Source organism: Pagrus pagrus (genome assembly GCF_965226575.1).
Source record: "Pagrus pagrus genome assembly, chromosome: 22".
Classification (NCBI taxonomy): Eukaryota; Metazoa; Chordata; class Actinopteri; order Spariformes; family Sparidae; genus Pagrus; species Pagrus pagrus.
This window is the reverse complement of record NC_140204.1, coordinates 22812974-22828561: the sequence shown is the minus strand read 5'-3', so window position 1 is coordinate 22828561 and position 15588 is coordinate 22812974. Positions and strand designations below refer to the sequence as shown.

Sequence of the window (15588 nt, the reverse complement as noted above, 5' to 3'; positions counted from 1 at the left end):
CTTTGAGGGTTTTATGTAAAACTCAATGAGGAATAGGTTCATTACTGTATACAACAGAGGGGAGCTGAGAGGGTTGGACTCGCTGGTTGCTACTCACTTGCATTACTGTCAGCCAGGGTGTTGAGGTTGCCTGAGATGTCTCGCCTCCTGAAGAGACACACCACCTTCGCCTCCACATTCCCATTGGCCGTCTGTAAGTGGAGAGTCAGTGGGTACAAGTTAGCATCAAAGTAAAGCACTGGTATAACTCTCTCTTTTGTAGCTACCATTCATTTCTCTGTGTCTTCAGTCATGTCATGGTTTAATTCAGTGCTCATACGGGTGAGAAGACCATAAGAGTAAAATCACACAGATGTTGTACTCAGGAGAACAGAAGATCTAGAGAGCCACAAAGATTGGAGTCACCAATTCAGTATCTGAGAGAATGTGAAATATTGCCACAATCTCTGCATCTATGGTGTTCAGCAGTTAAGTTGACCTTTGACCTTTTGAATATAAAGTCACCCCTTTATTATTTTATCCTATTGACTTGTCTGAAATTTAGTCATAATTACTTCATGAATTGTTGAATTACATCCCCAAACATGTTTTGTGTCCACCAAAATCATGTTGGTTCATCCTTAAATTCATGGATGATGAAGCTGCTCTGTAGTCTGGTGGTACAGCAGCAGATACTTCTGTATCTGTTGTCAGATGGCAGCAGGGTGAACAGACTGTGGCTGGGCGGCTGTTGTCTTTTAGTATGTCAAACTAACTTCAGGTGACTTTGAGTGTTGGTTGCTTTGAGGGTTGGTTGCCATCTTCTTCCTGTGTGGTGAGATTTTCCTCACACAGGTCAGTTTAGTTCATAGATGATGGTGTTTATGGCGATTGTTGTGTGATGAAGCCCCTCTTTTGTTGCTCTTTTGTCTGAAGAATCACTCATCAAACCACGCTACTGAAGTTGTTTCTTCATTGGAACCAATTCGAGTAATAACGTGATCTGACATTTTTAATTACATTAAGATGTATACTGGTATTATCATGAAGACTATGATATGTCATCCCCCTTAGGTTTGTGCATTGATGAAGGGTTTCATTGCTCCTGGATTGACTGTGAGCATGAGAAGGGACAGCAGCAGCAGCAGCAGCAGCAGCACACACACAGTGCTTCCCTCCACATTCCAGCCTGGAGCAGGAGAGCTGGCCACTCTCTCTCTTACTATCCATTCATTGTGCTCCGCAGCCATTAGCACTCAGGACGATGCAGTCCTCCTGGTGCTCAGCACAAGCCCTTCAATGTAAGAGTGTTATATAAATGAGCTTAATCCTTTGACTGGGAAACAAGCCTGTGTCATATGCTGCTGCTGCTGCTGCTGCTGCTGTTGCTGCTGTTACATAAGTGGCTCCTGTACCAGTGTCCTGTCATTACAGTAGCTACGGTGTACCAACAGTATCCAGGAAAGACAGAGGGAAATGGTACATGTGTCAGTGTTGGTTCAGTATGTTCACTGGAACTTGACACAACACTACCAGGTATGTCAAGACAACTTTTTAATGGAAACAAATGAATTGAAAGTAGAAAGAGAGACAACCAACCTTGTTGAGCTCTTCTATTCTGCGGATCAGGTAAGGGTTGCTGGAGGAGTTCTCAAAGTACACATAATCTGGAAAAAACAACAGAGAAAAAGTTAAGATGTTGTGCACACAGGGGAACATTTACTTCCATGAACATCTCATAAATTAGATATGAGGTAACTATTCTTCTAACAAAACTACAGCAGCCTCAGATACACGTCAAGTTGAACCTCTGATGGTTCAGTTTAGGTCTCCTCTGGACAGACACCAACACATTTCCAACAGAGAATCTCATCAGCTCTGTGGCTGTAATGACACAACAGATAAGATTTTGTCTAACCTGATGGACAGGAACCCATGACACACTGGCCGTACAGCACAGATAAGCTGTTAGGAGAGCCGGACTCTGCCAGCTCAGTAAATGGACTGGTGTAATGTGAGCCCCAAGAAAGCTCTCTTTCCAGGCTGCAGACCGACTTCATGATATATAATCAACTAATGTCATGTGTAAGGTAGGATTACAATCACAGTAATTGGTAATTGCTGCAGAGTGTTACCTAAAGTAAGCAGCAGTGCTCAAATTTGATTTTTCACTTTCACTACTATGTAACATTTCCCCCAGTCCTGTGACTGCCATGTTTCATTTCACATTTTCATTTTTCCCTAAAATTTACCATTAAAAGCTGTTTTTATGGGCATGATCTTAATACTAGCAGAAGAAGAAAACAAGAAAGAACAAAGATCCTAATGATACTATTGGAATACTACCAGAGTACTATTTTGAAAGTAAGTGGGATGAGCCCATGTTACCTTTAGCTGCCAACTAGCTACAGCATGTAATCTGACTGAAGAGGTAACCGCAAACGCTTAAAACCAATTGTCATGTAATGTTTTTGTGACGCCAGCAAGCACTGACTCGCTCCTGAGGCTCTTTCTGTCACAGAAAAATTACTTCTTCTTCTGCTCCCTGTGTTGCCATTTGAGAACTGGAAGTACTGTGTTTGGTTTAGGTGCTCTACCCAGGGGTCATGCCTGGGTCGAGCATACAGGAGGTGGGACATGACAAGGCTACTGACTATGGGTGGGACAAAACAAAAACCACCTCTTGATACTGCAACATATCACAATATTACAGGAGAGGCACAAACTGAGGCTACAGTTATCAGTAGGCATTTTTATACTGGACAGCAAGCTGCCAATTTGGCTGTCCTTTTTGTGGCTAGGTCTATGTGCATTCAGACAGACCGCAGCATATTGGGGGTCTGTTTTGGTCTGCCAATATGACGCCTCGGAGGGTACACTTTTTGCCGCCTCAATTGCTATGTAAATCCAAGGCGTCAATGTGCCGGCAATTGCGTGACATGGGCGGAGGTGTCGAAGACGTGCACTGTTGTGTGAGCCACAGCCGGTCGTTTTAAAAGCAGGAAACAGCTGATCACAGCTGTCAGTTCATCACTTCATCCACGGGCGTCAAGATGAGCAACTGGAAAGCCGCTGAGATCCAGGAGATGCTAACCATCACAGCTGAGAGAATCGTCAATAACCAGATCACGGGGACTGTGAAAGATGGCATCTTGTACGAAAAGGTCGCCAAGGAGCTTAGCCGACGTGGCTTTCGCCGGGAGAAGCAGCCCAACTTCGTGCTTCACGTCACGTCACATGTTTACGCCTACCCCGTGCAGGCTTTTTTGAAAAGGAGGAATATTACGCCTCCGTTTCACAAAGACAAGGCGGCAAATTGCAGCCTTTACCTGGCTGCAAATGTGGCACATTTTCTGTGAATAATGTACTGTTAATAATCATTGTACAATATCAAACTACTTCCTGATATTTGAAATACATTTTTCTTTCTGCTTTTGTTACAGATACTATCATATATCATGATATACTATTTTTATTTCTTTGTGATATTGTGTATCCCAGAATCTCCTTTTTCTTTAGAGCTGAATATCACTACTTATTTCCTGAAACCTGAACCCTCTGACCTTGTGCATTATTATAAACATTAATGTTTTTCGTTAATGTTTGTATGCCATGGTTTTGGAGATCTGTGATTAAACTCTGTCAATGGAGAAATTAATGGAATACTGTTATAATTGGAGCATCAAATTATTAAAAACCATGTAGTGGGTGGATAAGAAAGTAATGACAGCTGTAAACCTATGTAGTTCAACAAAGAAAAATACAACTTTCCAATTGGAAACACCCTTTGTGACCAGTCAAATATAGACTTTTGAGTTTAGGATGTTCACCTGATAGCACCATGATGTCCCCTTGCTGTGTCTACGAAACTCCAACACGTAGAAACTCTCGGCATAGTTTTTCAAAATGTGTCACTCATGCACAGAAGTAGGCGAAGTTTGAGAGTGTGTAACTCTGTCATCAAACCTTAATAAAAATTAACGGTACTATGTGATGTATATCTCGCATTTGGCGCCTGATTGGAGTTATTTTCACTCACTTTTTCACAGGAAAAGACATGTATTGAAAGACTGAACTCATGATTTTATTAATCAATATCAAATCAATCAGATGAAGATATATTTCAATTCGAAAAACGTTGTTTTTTTAAGCCCAGCCCTATTTGCAATGATGTATCATTATGGTATCACGATGGTTTCATATTGTGAGCTCATCTGTGATGCCAACTGTCTTTGCGTTGATATCAATATTGCACTGTATTTGGATGTAGGTATATGTCGTCATATCAACTAAAAGACTGGAAAGCAACATTCAGGCAAGCAGAAAAGAATATGAAGAAGCTACACCTTGTGCTGCCTGAAATTGTTGTCACACACCCACTTGGTCACTGTGAATTCTCCGGACAATGACTGCCGTAGTCACACATGGGCTCAATTGGACATTAGATAGACTTTGTTCTACAGAGCCTGCAGAGGAAAGTCAGTTTAAAGTTGGGCCAACCGATTTTGACATTTGTGTTCACACATACAGCTCCTCCGGGTAATGTCTGGATCAGTTCAGGGTTGCAGTGCATGTGTGAAAGGGACTAAAAGGTGTACTATGCAGGGTTTTCTTGACATCTCATACAAAAGTACTCCCTTTCAATCATCGCTCATAGCCCACTAAAAGTGCGTGGCAGTGTCTGTATCCCTAGAGATGCTGCCCCCTGCCTGGTTATGTTATTATTTTCCTGTGTTCAGGACGTTTCTGGGCATCAACCTTTGGACAGTGGTGTGTAGCACCAAACCAATAACAGTGCGCATGTCGTGAGGTCAGGACTATAAAACGCAGCAACCCGATTACATCACTCTCTCTGTCTCTCTCTCTCTCCTCTGCTCTCAAGCTGTCATCGAGAGTATGCATGCTCGATATATATTAAGCCAATAAAGACCTTTTAGATCATTTTATTTAAGGCCTGATATTCAGATTCTTGGATTTTAGACTATAATAGAACTAGCAGAAAGTCATATTAAAAAGGTCAGAAGGCCAGTAAGCTAGCCGAGAGCAGGATGACAGTCAGATGAGCAAGCTATCTGCAGTGTAGTCAACAGTCACTCCAAACACGCAACAGATCTCCTCGCACCATAGCTCCAAACACTGACCTCAGTTCAGTCAAAAAAGAAACTGATCAAATTCAGGATAAAACAGATGTTTTGTAAAATAACATGCTTCTGTCTTAAATTTGCAATGGAGAACTAAGATACATTGTGATGTAGAAGGACACTAGGGAGGGGCAGAGTCAAAAATGACAAAGAAACTACTTGATTAATCAATACAGCTCTACCTGGCACCTACATCCCATTTGAGAGACGGTGATCAGATCACAACCAGGTGTAAGTGACATCTGTGACACCAACAAGCTGAAAGGTCATCTAACTTGGCCTCTTCCCACTGACTCAAGCTGTTCATCCAAAGGCTACAGGGGAGTCCATCCTCCAAAAAAAAGTAAGGCCCATACAACAGCATCACCTCCTTAACCTGAGACACTCCATGTTTGCTGGCATATCCCCCAGTTCCACTCACGTCAAGAGGGTCAAGAGGTTGGCAAGAACAATTAAACAATTAAATTGTGATTATTTATGACAGACATTAAGATTGTGATATCATTGATGATTAGTAGGAATCTGGAGAATAAGATTTGTAGGCCTGGACATCTCTGCAGCACAACAGTGCTTCTTCATAATGCTGTTTATCATGCAGTTTACCTTTTTAAAAAACTGCAGCTTCTGTGATTTGGATATTGCACTTGGCCATATTGTGATTTCATTAAAATCCTGATTCAGCATATTCACATTGAAGACAAATACCCAATGTTAGTGGGTTTTCTGTCCAGTGTGAAAGAGGTATTAAAGAAAAAGAACAGCACCAGAAAAATGTCTGGAAACTAGGGAGACAACAAGGCTCAGGAGCGCTTAACCCTCCAAGCAGAGGATGACATCAACCACATATAACATGGAGGTTAAAGGATGGGGGAGCAATGTCACTGCCGACACGTATGTTATATGTCACACTGAACACGTTGTGTCACACTTCACACCTCTTATGCTGCCGCTGTTTGGTTCAGTTTTAAAAAGAAAGTTGGCACAATGGCAGGGCTTCTTTAAAGCAGTACTGCAGGATCTGTTTAAAAAGAGCTTGTAATATCCGTTTCCACAGTGTAGACATGTGACACACCATGCAGGCTTAACTGTAAAATTGAAGTTACAACAGCTGTAATTAAGGCTTAATTACATAACATTTAGCACAAATGTACACATATTTACTGAGAAAATTAGATCATTCAACTGGAAACTGTGATTTATCATAAATCTTTTTGTTTTGCCCAGCCCCAAAAGACACAGATCAGCCTAGATTGATGCCTTGATTCAAATATGACTCCCCTCAAACAGCTTCACATTAGCCATGTAGCATTTTACTGTTACAATGCAACAGGGTTGAGTTGCATTTGTAATTTTAATCTTATTTTGTGCACATTAGTGATTTATGCAAAACAGTTGGCTAAATTGGTCCTTAATTTAAAAGAGGTCACTGCACTTTGTAAGCGGTTTGTAATTACTGGATTGTTATTATTTTTTGTAAATATGTTCAGATTTAATGAGCGTGAATATGGGCTCACAATACCAGCTGTGACAGCTTTAACAGGGATTTCAGCCTTTAAACACAGCACTGATCAAACCTGCCAGTCATTTATCATTCATCATACCACTAGCACAGACAGTGCTTCCTTGTACTGTTTGATGCAGTTCTACACAGCAGTGTGGCTTCACGTCAAGCTCCATCTGGTCCTCCCACAAGCAGGGACACGGAGCCTCAGGAGGATATCAGTGGGTTTCTGATGCATCACCACAAGCAGAGACTGAGAAGGAAGGATTCAGACAGGGAGAGGATTTCTTGCTCTACTTAGCACACTGATGGGGAGTCCGACCACGGAAGCATCACCTCCTTGTTCACAGTAAAGGAACACAACAGCCCCACATTACATAACACTGGCTGAAGCACAAAAAGGGGATCTGCACTCTCATGTGCCCGCCTGACAAGACTAATTCTAGGTCTAAAGACAAAGTGATGGTGGAAGGAGGGAATTATTTTTTATTTCAGCCTTCTATCTTTTCTTCTTTTCTCCCAGTGGGACAAATTAAAGAACGATCCTCCACTTCCACCAGCACTAAGGCCAGCTCAGTGTATCAATGAGAGAGGGGCTAATGGATCAATGATCCAGGAAAAAAAAACCACTGGACTTCAGACGGTTCAAACCATCTACCAGACACACACACAGCAGATAATCATGTCGCCTGTGAAAAGGGTTTATGTTAATGTATACATGTAAATATCAGTAGGTAGAACAAAAAATCTGCCGTGAGGCCGCCGCTGTGAGTGTTTGTTGTGGACGTATGCGGCTGGAGTGGCGCAGTGTGCTGGGTGCTTGAGGGTGAATGAAGAGGAGGAAGCCCTTTGACTAATCTCTGGGGAAGATAATGATCTTACATGCGGGCTGAACACTGTGTGCTTCTAGGGGACTGGTAATATAGGCGCTCACTCATATGGAACTGCCTGCACAAGCCAGTTGCAACAACAGAAAATCTTATTGAGCGCAAAATCCATGGACACTTGCTTCATAAATGTGAACCCGTTCTAACAGGTTAACAACACTGCTGGTGATGCCTTCATTACAAAATACTGGGGATGCACTAGAGCTGCTAAAATTGGCCCGATAAGAGGTTTTATTATTCCTTCTTTAAATAAAACATACACACAGGTTGATTTTAATATGTCCTTTTTTGTTGCATGTTAATAAGAGGGCAAACCAATGCAGTGAGAGACAACAGTCCTGGGGCACACTGAGATACCTACAAAATACATCAGTTTCTTCATTGTTTCTGCATTATACAACTAAGCGACTTAACCTTGTTACTGTGTGGGCTACTTAAAAATCAATTACATATTGCATAGTAAATTACATAATCATATGCTCATATAATCTTAACTGCAATATTATATGAGCTATACTTAGCATTTACACTGTAACCATTTATTTGCTACATCACACTGCATTCCTACTGTAGAAATTCCACTGCACACATGATCCAGCAAGCTGGCAAAGAACAACTTTTTCTGAGAGACCCAGTAACTTTATGCAGTCTCTCAACAACAGATCTTGTGTAAAGTTCCTCCAGAGTCCTTTATAGTATGAGGAACATCTGTCCATCTTCACATGACTCATGCACACACATTGTTTATTGTGTGTAAAGAACAGCAATATTGCCTAAACCAAACCATAATACAGCTGAAAATAGGGACGAATCAAAACAACACACGCAAGTCTCAATAATGTATGCTTGCTGGATACAAATTTCACATTTCAGGAAGTTCAGCTGAGCCGCTGTGCAATAACTATGGCCCTGGTGTTTACACCTTGCAATTAAACATGCATCTCTGATCACAATTAGACTTCTCCAAGTACAGGTATGAGGGATGTTCATCACTGGGACATGATGTTTTTTACCCAAATAAAGAAATATCTTCATGTACAACATTTGCCGAATTAACAAGAATTCCCAAATAGTTAAAGATTTGATGTAGAGAGCATTTCACAAAGTTTATAAAGTTTCTCCTACCTCAACAAAAAAATTGGACGTGTTTAACATCAATAGAATGTCTTATTTCAGAAATTTAGTATAAATGTTGAAATCGGTGTTATCAGTGTGTTCAAACAGCTGCTAAATGTTGGCAGGTAAGACTTTAGACACAGAAGCAGACAGGCTGGTACAACTTCATGTTTTGCATTTAATGCTGAATTTACGAGAAGGCACGAAATGATTTAGAATTTGCTAAATTTAAATTCTTCTTCTTCTTTTTGTTACACAGAGGAAGTCAGTTGAGAAGTCAGTCCTTCAGTGTGGCCCCGGACGCATGCGCGTACACACTGCTCAAAGAATGTGGTCACGTGTCCTAGACCACCTGAATTTGGTCTGAGTGAACTGTCTCTGTCTAGGTAGTGTTCACACCTGTACCAAGAGCTGCCCACTTGTGATCAGAACACTTAGACAGGTGTTGATACCAAGTGTGAACAGGGCTTGAGATCTGATCACCGCTTATCACCACATTCTTTTAGCAGAGTGTACGTGCATGTGTCCTGGGCCACTGAAGGTCCAGCCTCTCAACTGACGTCCTTTGTGAAAAAAGAAGAAGGAGCCACAACAACAGGCAGAATGGATTTTTGTACACATAAAACCCTGTCTAATTTCCATGTAGTTCACTGCCATGCAAATTACACGTTTGGGCTCTCTTACCAACCAGCAAAACAGCAGATGTGCAATATCACTAGACGCCCTCTGAAAAAAACTCTGCATCTTTAAGAGATGTGGAGTAAGAAAAAACTACAAACTTTGCAAAACGGCTACGACCCATACTAAATCATTTGTGCCTTCTTGTGAAGTCAGCATCAGATACGATATATTAAATTGTTTGTTTCCTTGTCAGTTTGTGGCAGCATGGCTGTACCAGCCTGTCTGCTTCTGTGTCTAAAGTGCTGAAGTCTTACCTGCCAACATTTAGCAGCTCTTTGAACACACTGATTACACCGATTTCACCATTTACACTCAATTTATGAAGGAACATTTAACATTTAATTGACACTAAACATTTTACAAACAGAGGAAACAAACACATATTGGCTACTTTTTTGTCACCACTGGAGAAAGTCACTAGACTTCATCTAGAAAAAATAATCTGAACAGTCAGTCTTTCTCTACAAGTTTCGATACAGGAACCATAACAGGCATTTTCTTGCTTTTGATTTGTAGATTTTTTTTCTATTACAGTAATCTCCAACTATTTTGATAATCAACTAATCAGTTTGAGCAATTTTTCGAGAAAAGGTTCAAATTCTCTGATTCCAGCTTCTTAAATGTAGATATTGTTTGGTTTCTTACATGCTCTATGACAGTAAACTGAATATCTTTGGCTTGTGGACAAAGCAAGACATTTCCTCTTGATCTTAGGGATACACTGATCAAAATGTTCACAATTTTCCAACTAATTAACTAACTAATTGATTAATCTACAAAATAATCAACAAATTAAAGGACAATGATTATAACCATTGCAGCCCTACATGATGATGTTGCTACCAGCTGGTTTAGTTACAAAGATAAGATGGCCAAAGAATCATGGTATATGTATGAAGTGCAAGGAGACTGTAATAAAAGCGGGCAATACAACACACTTATTACTCCACTTCTAGCAGAAGCACCCAGGTGAGGAGGAGGAGAAAAAGTCCTGTGAGGAGAGCTCAATAGCTATTGCGAGTGCTAAACCAAAAACATTTTTTAATATTTTGTCATATCGTCATGAGTGTCATAATTGCAGGAATTGCCTGAAATATTGTGATATTATTTTAGGGACACTTTGCTTACCCCTAATACCTGCTGTGGCAGCAACAGACTTGTTCAATGTGTTACATAAGCGAATGCAAATATGCTGACAGGATATAGCGTTACTTTACAGAAAGAGAAACTAACACCAGAGGAGAGGAAATTACAGGAATAGAGAACTACACATGAGAGGTCAATGTAAACACAAATACATGAACACTTCAGCACGGTGTTTGAAGGCTAACACGACAAAAGAAGTCACACAGATGATTTTCTGCATTTCTTTTTACCATCGCAACCAGCCATACATTATACATACACTACACCTTGAGTGAAGGATTGGAAAAACACTGTGCTATAGCAACACTATTAATAATCAACATCTAACACTTCATGGAATCCCAAATAAACCCAATCTACCAGTTTGCCACTAACACCTGCTATCTGCTGTGGATGAGACTTTCAGACTCATCATGGCATCACACTCACCAGTGTTAAAACTGAAACATGATGATGGCAAACAGCGCACAATAATAACAGACACGTCTACACTGCAGTATGCCAGTTTAACATTCGACCAAAGCACAGAATTATACAGGATGCTATGCAGAGTAGTGTTTAATCAGCATGACCTAAATATCCTACAGACTCTTAGATGACCTTACACAGCAGTAAGCCTGTCACACTGTCTTACTGTCAATTCAGCCATCTCTGCCAGATTCAAAGAAGGTACACAAAGTTCTAACATCGTTATTCATCCTTATTCGTCCTTAGAGACAACAGACCCAAGTCGAAAACAACCGAAAAGACAAGGCGATAGATCACATCCACCGTGAAGTACAGGCACACTTGTCCACAGAGCAGCATCAGTGAAACAGGGGGGAAACAGTGGAGGGAGGCAGCACAGCTGAGTCTAGCCGCCTCTGCCGGCGTTTCCTTTCTCTCCACAATGATGGAGTCGTTTGGAAAGCCGGTGTTAGCAAATGAGTTAGGTAAAATGTTAACAAGGCAACCTGCAACATTTTTTCAGTATCATAAAACCACTTCATATTTCACAGTGTGCCGTGAAAGTTACTGCAAATTATCCACCCTAATTCAACTTTGATGAGATGCTTCGGTTTCGATCCAGTGCAAAAGTAGCGGCACATGATGAAAATGTGAAGTCTCATCGACACTGAAATTCTTACATTGGCAGCAAGTTGGTGTTGGCTAACATAACTTAGTTCGGCTTTTTCCTCGAATGAACACCAAGCTGTGCGTTCCTCTTGCCGGTGTTTCGTCTAAACGAATGGTTACGTTAAACAGTATAAGTGCTGTAGTTACTCTCCGTAAACTAGCCACTTGTCTGCCTGTATTTCGAGAAGCAGTTGCACCGGCTAACACAAACCACATCACAGTTCGTGGCACTGAGCTAACAAAACTTAGCAATTAAAGTTAGCTAGCGCGGCTAACGCTAACAGTGGCATAGTGATATGGCGGAGGCGGTAATGAAATTAACCCCCACAGCGACAAAGCTAGCCCACCAGCTTTAGCAAGCAGCCGCAGACGTCGTTAGAATAGGTTGGAGGCTGACCTCCCAACAGCTAGCAGCTATTGCTAACTAGCATTGTGTTCACTTCCAGGACGTTACCATATGTACATGTAATGTACACATTACAGTTGACTCGCTTACTTGCAGCTGCAACTACAATTCGCCACAACTCTAGCATCCACCGGGTTGCATATATTTTTAAATTAAACACCAACTTTAGGAACCGGCTCACTCTGCTTGGCAGCCGCCATGGGGTAACTTCACGTAAACGTATTTTGGTGGAGAAAACTAGTCGGCATATGACGCCGATCTATTGTAAAAGTTGACATTTTCAATAAATTACCACTGCTTGGTGTGTGATAATCATGCCGAATGCAGGAGCGTTTCCGGCCAATAACATCTGAGTAAGAACTAAGTCAAAATGTTAGAGTTATTTACGTTTGCCCATTGGCTAAGTCACAGACATTGTTGGTTGTTGAAATAGATTTGACGTTCTTCCATGCAAGAGTGGACGCACGTACGGACGCTAGGAAAGAGCTAGCATTAGTTAGCGGCTAACCGAACAGACAGCTAGCGGCTAGCTAGCCACCTTGCTGTCGAAACGAACAATCACGTTGTGGGGGGTGTCTTAAAAATGTAAAACATTCTTTACCTCCCACTCGGTACATGTTGGCCGCCATTCTCTCGTAACCTTTAGCAAAATCAGTCCCGGGGTATTCCCCACTTGGGTAGAAAAAGGTCGATGGGGATCTGTTTTATTCCTTCATTTATCGTAGACACCCCCGCCGTGAAACAAAGCCGGCTCCGGGCACTGTGAGCCGAGCTGTGGCGGGTAAAAAGTTGAAAGTTTCCGTTAGTAATGTTCCGGAGGTTATCCCCAAAAAATCCAAGTCTTTGTTTTCGGTCCCTCAGACGACCTTCCTCTCCTCTTCCTCTCTCACTCACTCATTCACACACAGCTAGCCTGTCTCTTACTCCACTCTTCCTCCCATCCTCCGCTCCCAGCTTCATCCTCCTCTTCTTCACCTCCGCTCAGTTCAACACACACACTCGCACACAGAAAACACACACTCACTGGCCCCCTTCGCTCGTGCGCACATCGTCATCTTCGGAGATCGTCGGCAATCTCCGGTGTCTTACAATTAACTTTGTCACTAGGCCTGGTTAAATAAACAACATGTTTGTAATGCAGTTATATGAAGTACAAACACGCACGCACACGCACGCACGTGTATAACTCTTGATACATGTTAGAGTGGTCCACAGGTGATTCTCGCGCGCTTTTTGTAAACCAAAAGGTTATTTAATAAACTGACACGAGAGGATGTGAAGTTAACGTATAGACTGTCTCCACATATCACACACATGCACACAGTAAGGAAAGTCAAGTTATTGCCAGGTCGAGACAAAGCAGGAAATTGGAAGTGTACACGCGCCCGCACACACACACACACTGGAGAGGAAAACATGCCCCCTTCAAAATAAAATCCTAAGAGCACCAAAGAAAGTGTTATGTAACAGGAGGTAATAGGTGCAGTAAGCACAGAGGTTTCACATGTGATCCACACACCAGTCAAAATAATGACATTTTAAATTGACATTATGAGGTCATCTACTCAGTCAACAACACAGAGTCATGTGTTTTTAATTAGAAGTAATAGAATGATGAGTCAAGTTGTGGTAGTAATTACACCAAGTTACAGTTCTGAAGGTTTGAGTCTGTCTGAGTAAAAGAGAAATAAATGACCCCATCTCATAACTTTCATTTGGACTATCTCAATATTATGACTTAGTATCTCTTAATGTTTAATTAAATAAAATCAAGGTTCTGAGTATTAATATTTTTCTACAGTAAAACAAGGGAAGGAACTTTTATCTTGTTATGAAACTGTCTCAATTTAATACTGAGGCCTCTACATCACCTGTATAAGCAAACAAGATCATCAGTGAGAAGACCAGATGGATTCTGACTTATTGATAAGTCATAAAATGCAAACTATTTTATGATGGAGTGCTGAGGATGAATTGAGGAGTCTCATAGCCTGAGGAAAGAGTAGTTTACTTTGTTTCATCATCGTCATCTATTGTCCACAGGGGCTGCCAGAATCAACAAAAAATGAAAGCTCCTTGTAAGCAGCTTTAATATTGCACAATTTGACTGAGAACATACCAAAAACTGACCTACTAAATTACAATGTGAATTGCTCACTCATAATGTGACTTAAAGTCATAATTATAACTCGTATCTTCATTTTGACTCATCATGAAAATATTCATTATTCTTAATCTTTTTTCTCTGAAGAACAAAAGCACATTAAACAATCAAAACAAAAAAATATATTTTATTTTTTTTCCTTTCATAACCTGTTACTCAGCTGTCACCCCTCACACTGAGTATTTCCATATTATACTCCTTTAGACATCAATTCCACAAAATTTCAGAGGGAAATATTGTACTTTTTACTGAACTGAACAAAATATTTGATCAGATAATAAACTAGTGCATTTCTATATACAGGGCTGGATTAAATGGAACGATCACAGTAGGTAAGACTGTATTTCAGGGACCCCCTACACGCACATTAATATTTGGTAACAAACACAATGACTCAACTGCCACATCATTATTATTATGCTCATCAATTTAGTTAGGTATACGTATATTTTAGCTTATCTATTGATACATATACTTATATATTTCAGTATCCATACACAATAAGTTTTTCATGTATTTATAGAAAAAACATAGGTCTATATTTTACATTTGATTCCAATATCTTTAATTTCTCAGATTTAGATATTTGAATACAAAACTTACACTGACAGATGCTTCTCCTGACTTTCCATGAGGTGAAATCACTGAAATACCTGTTCCTGCACACTGGCGCTTATGTTTTGTATATTTTCACAATAATAATGAATAAATAAATACATAAACATTGAGATAAAGTTTTAGATCACTTTTCTTTTTTTATATTTCTATATTTTCAAAATATATGTGAAACATGTAGCCAGTTGATTTTTTTTTACCCTTTGTCTGGGTCCCCTAGTGGCAAGGAGGCTCAAGGCATGTGCAGAGAATGCCTGTGCCAAGATCCAGCCCAGTCTACACCGATCAGCCACAACATTAAAACCTCTGACAGGTGACGTGAATAACATTGATCATCTCATCAGAATGTGATGTTCTGCTGTGAAACCTTGGGTGCTGGCATTCATATGAATGCCACTTGACATACACCACCCATCCAAACGCTGTTGTGGACCAAGTACACCCCCTCATCACAACAACACTACCCGATGGCAGTGGCCCCCCAGCAGGACAATGTGCCCTGACACACCGCAAACACTGCTCAGGAACAGCTCGAGGAACACAATAAAGGGCCCAAGGTGTTGACCGGGCCTCCAAATTCCCCAGATCCCAATCTGATCGAGCATCTGTAAGACGTGCTGGAGCAGGTCTGATCCATGGAGGCCCCATCCCCCAACATACAGGACCCAGAGGATCCACTATAAAACGCCCTGGTGCCAGACACCACAGGACACCCTCAGAGGTTAAGTCCATGTCTTGACAGGTCAGAGCTGTTTTGGCTGCACAAGGGGAACCTTCACAATATTAGCCAGGTGGTCATAATGTTATGCCTGACCTGTGTATATGTTCAACTGGTA

At 41.1% G+C, this 15588-nt stretch overlaps 1 protein-coding gene across 1 annotated transcript in view; it reads right to left on the bottom strand.

Annotated features, from left to right (window-relative positions):
* The window catches only part of mta2 (metastasis associated 1 family, member 2), a 31566-nt gene extending 18485 nt beyond the window's left edge, over positions 1-13081 (bottom strand). The window contains exons 1-3 of the mRNA XM_084344658.1: positions 12575-13081; positions 1579-1646; positions 98-191 (exon numbers count right to left, since the gene is read on the bottom strand). Coding sequence (XP_084200784.1) covers positions 98-191; positions 1579-1646; positions 12575-12602 — 190 coding nt within the window. The 5' untranslated portion in view covers positions 12603-13081. The remainder of the gene's footprint in view (positions 1-97; positions 192-1578; positions 1647-12574) is intronic.
* Positions 13082-15588: the final 2507 nt, after the last annotated feature.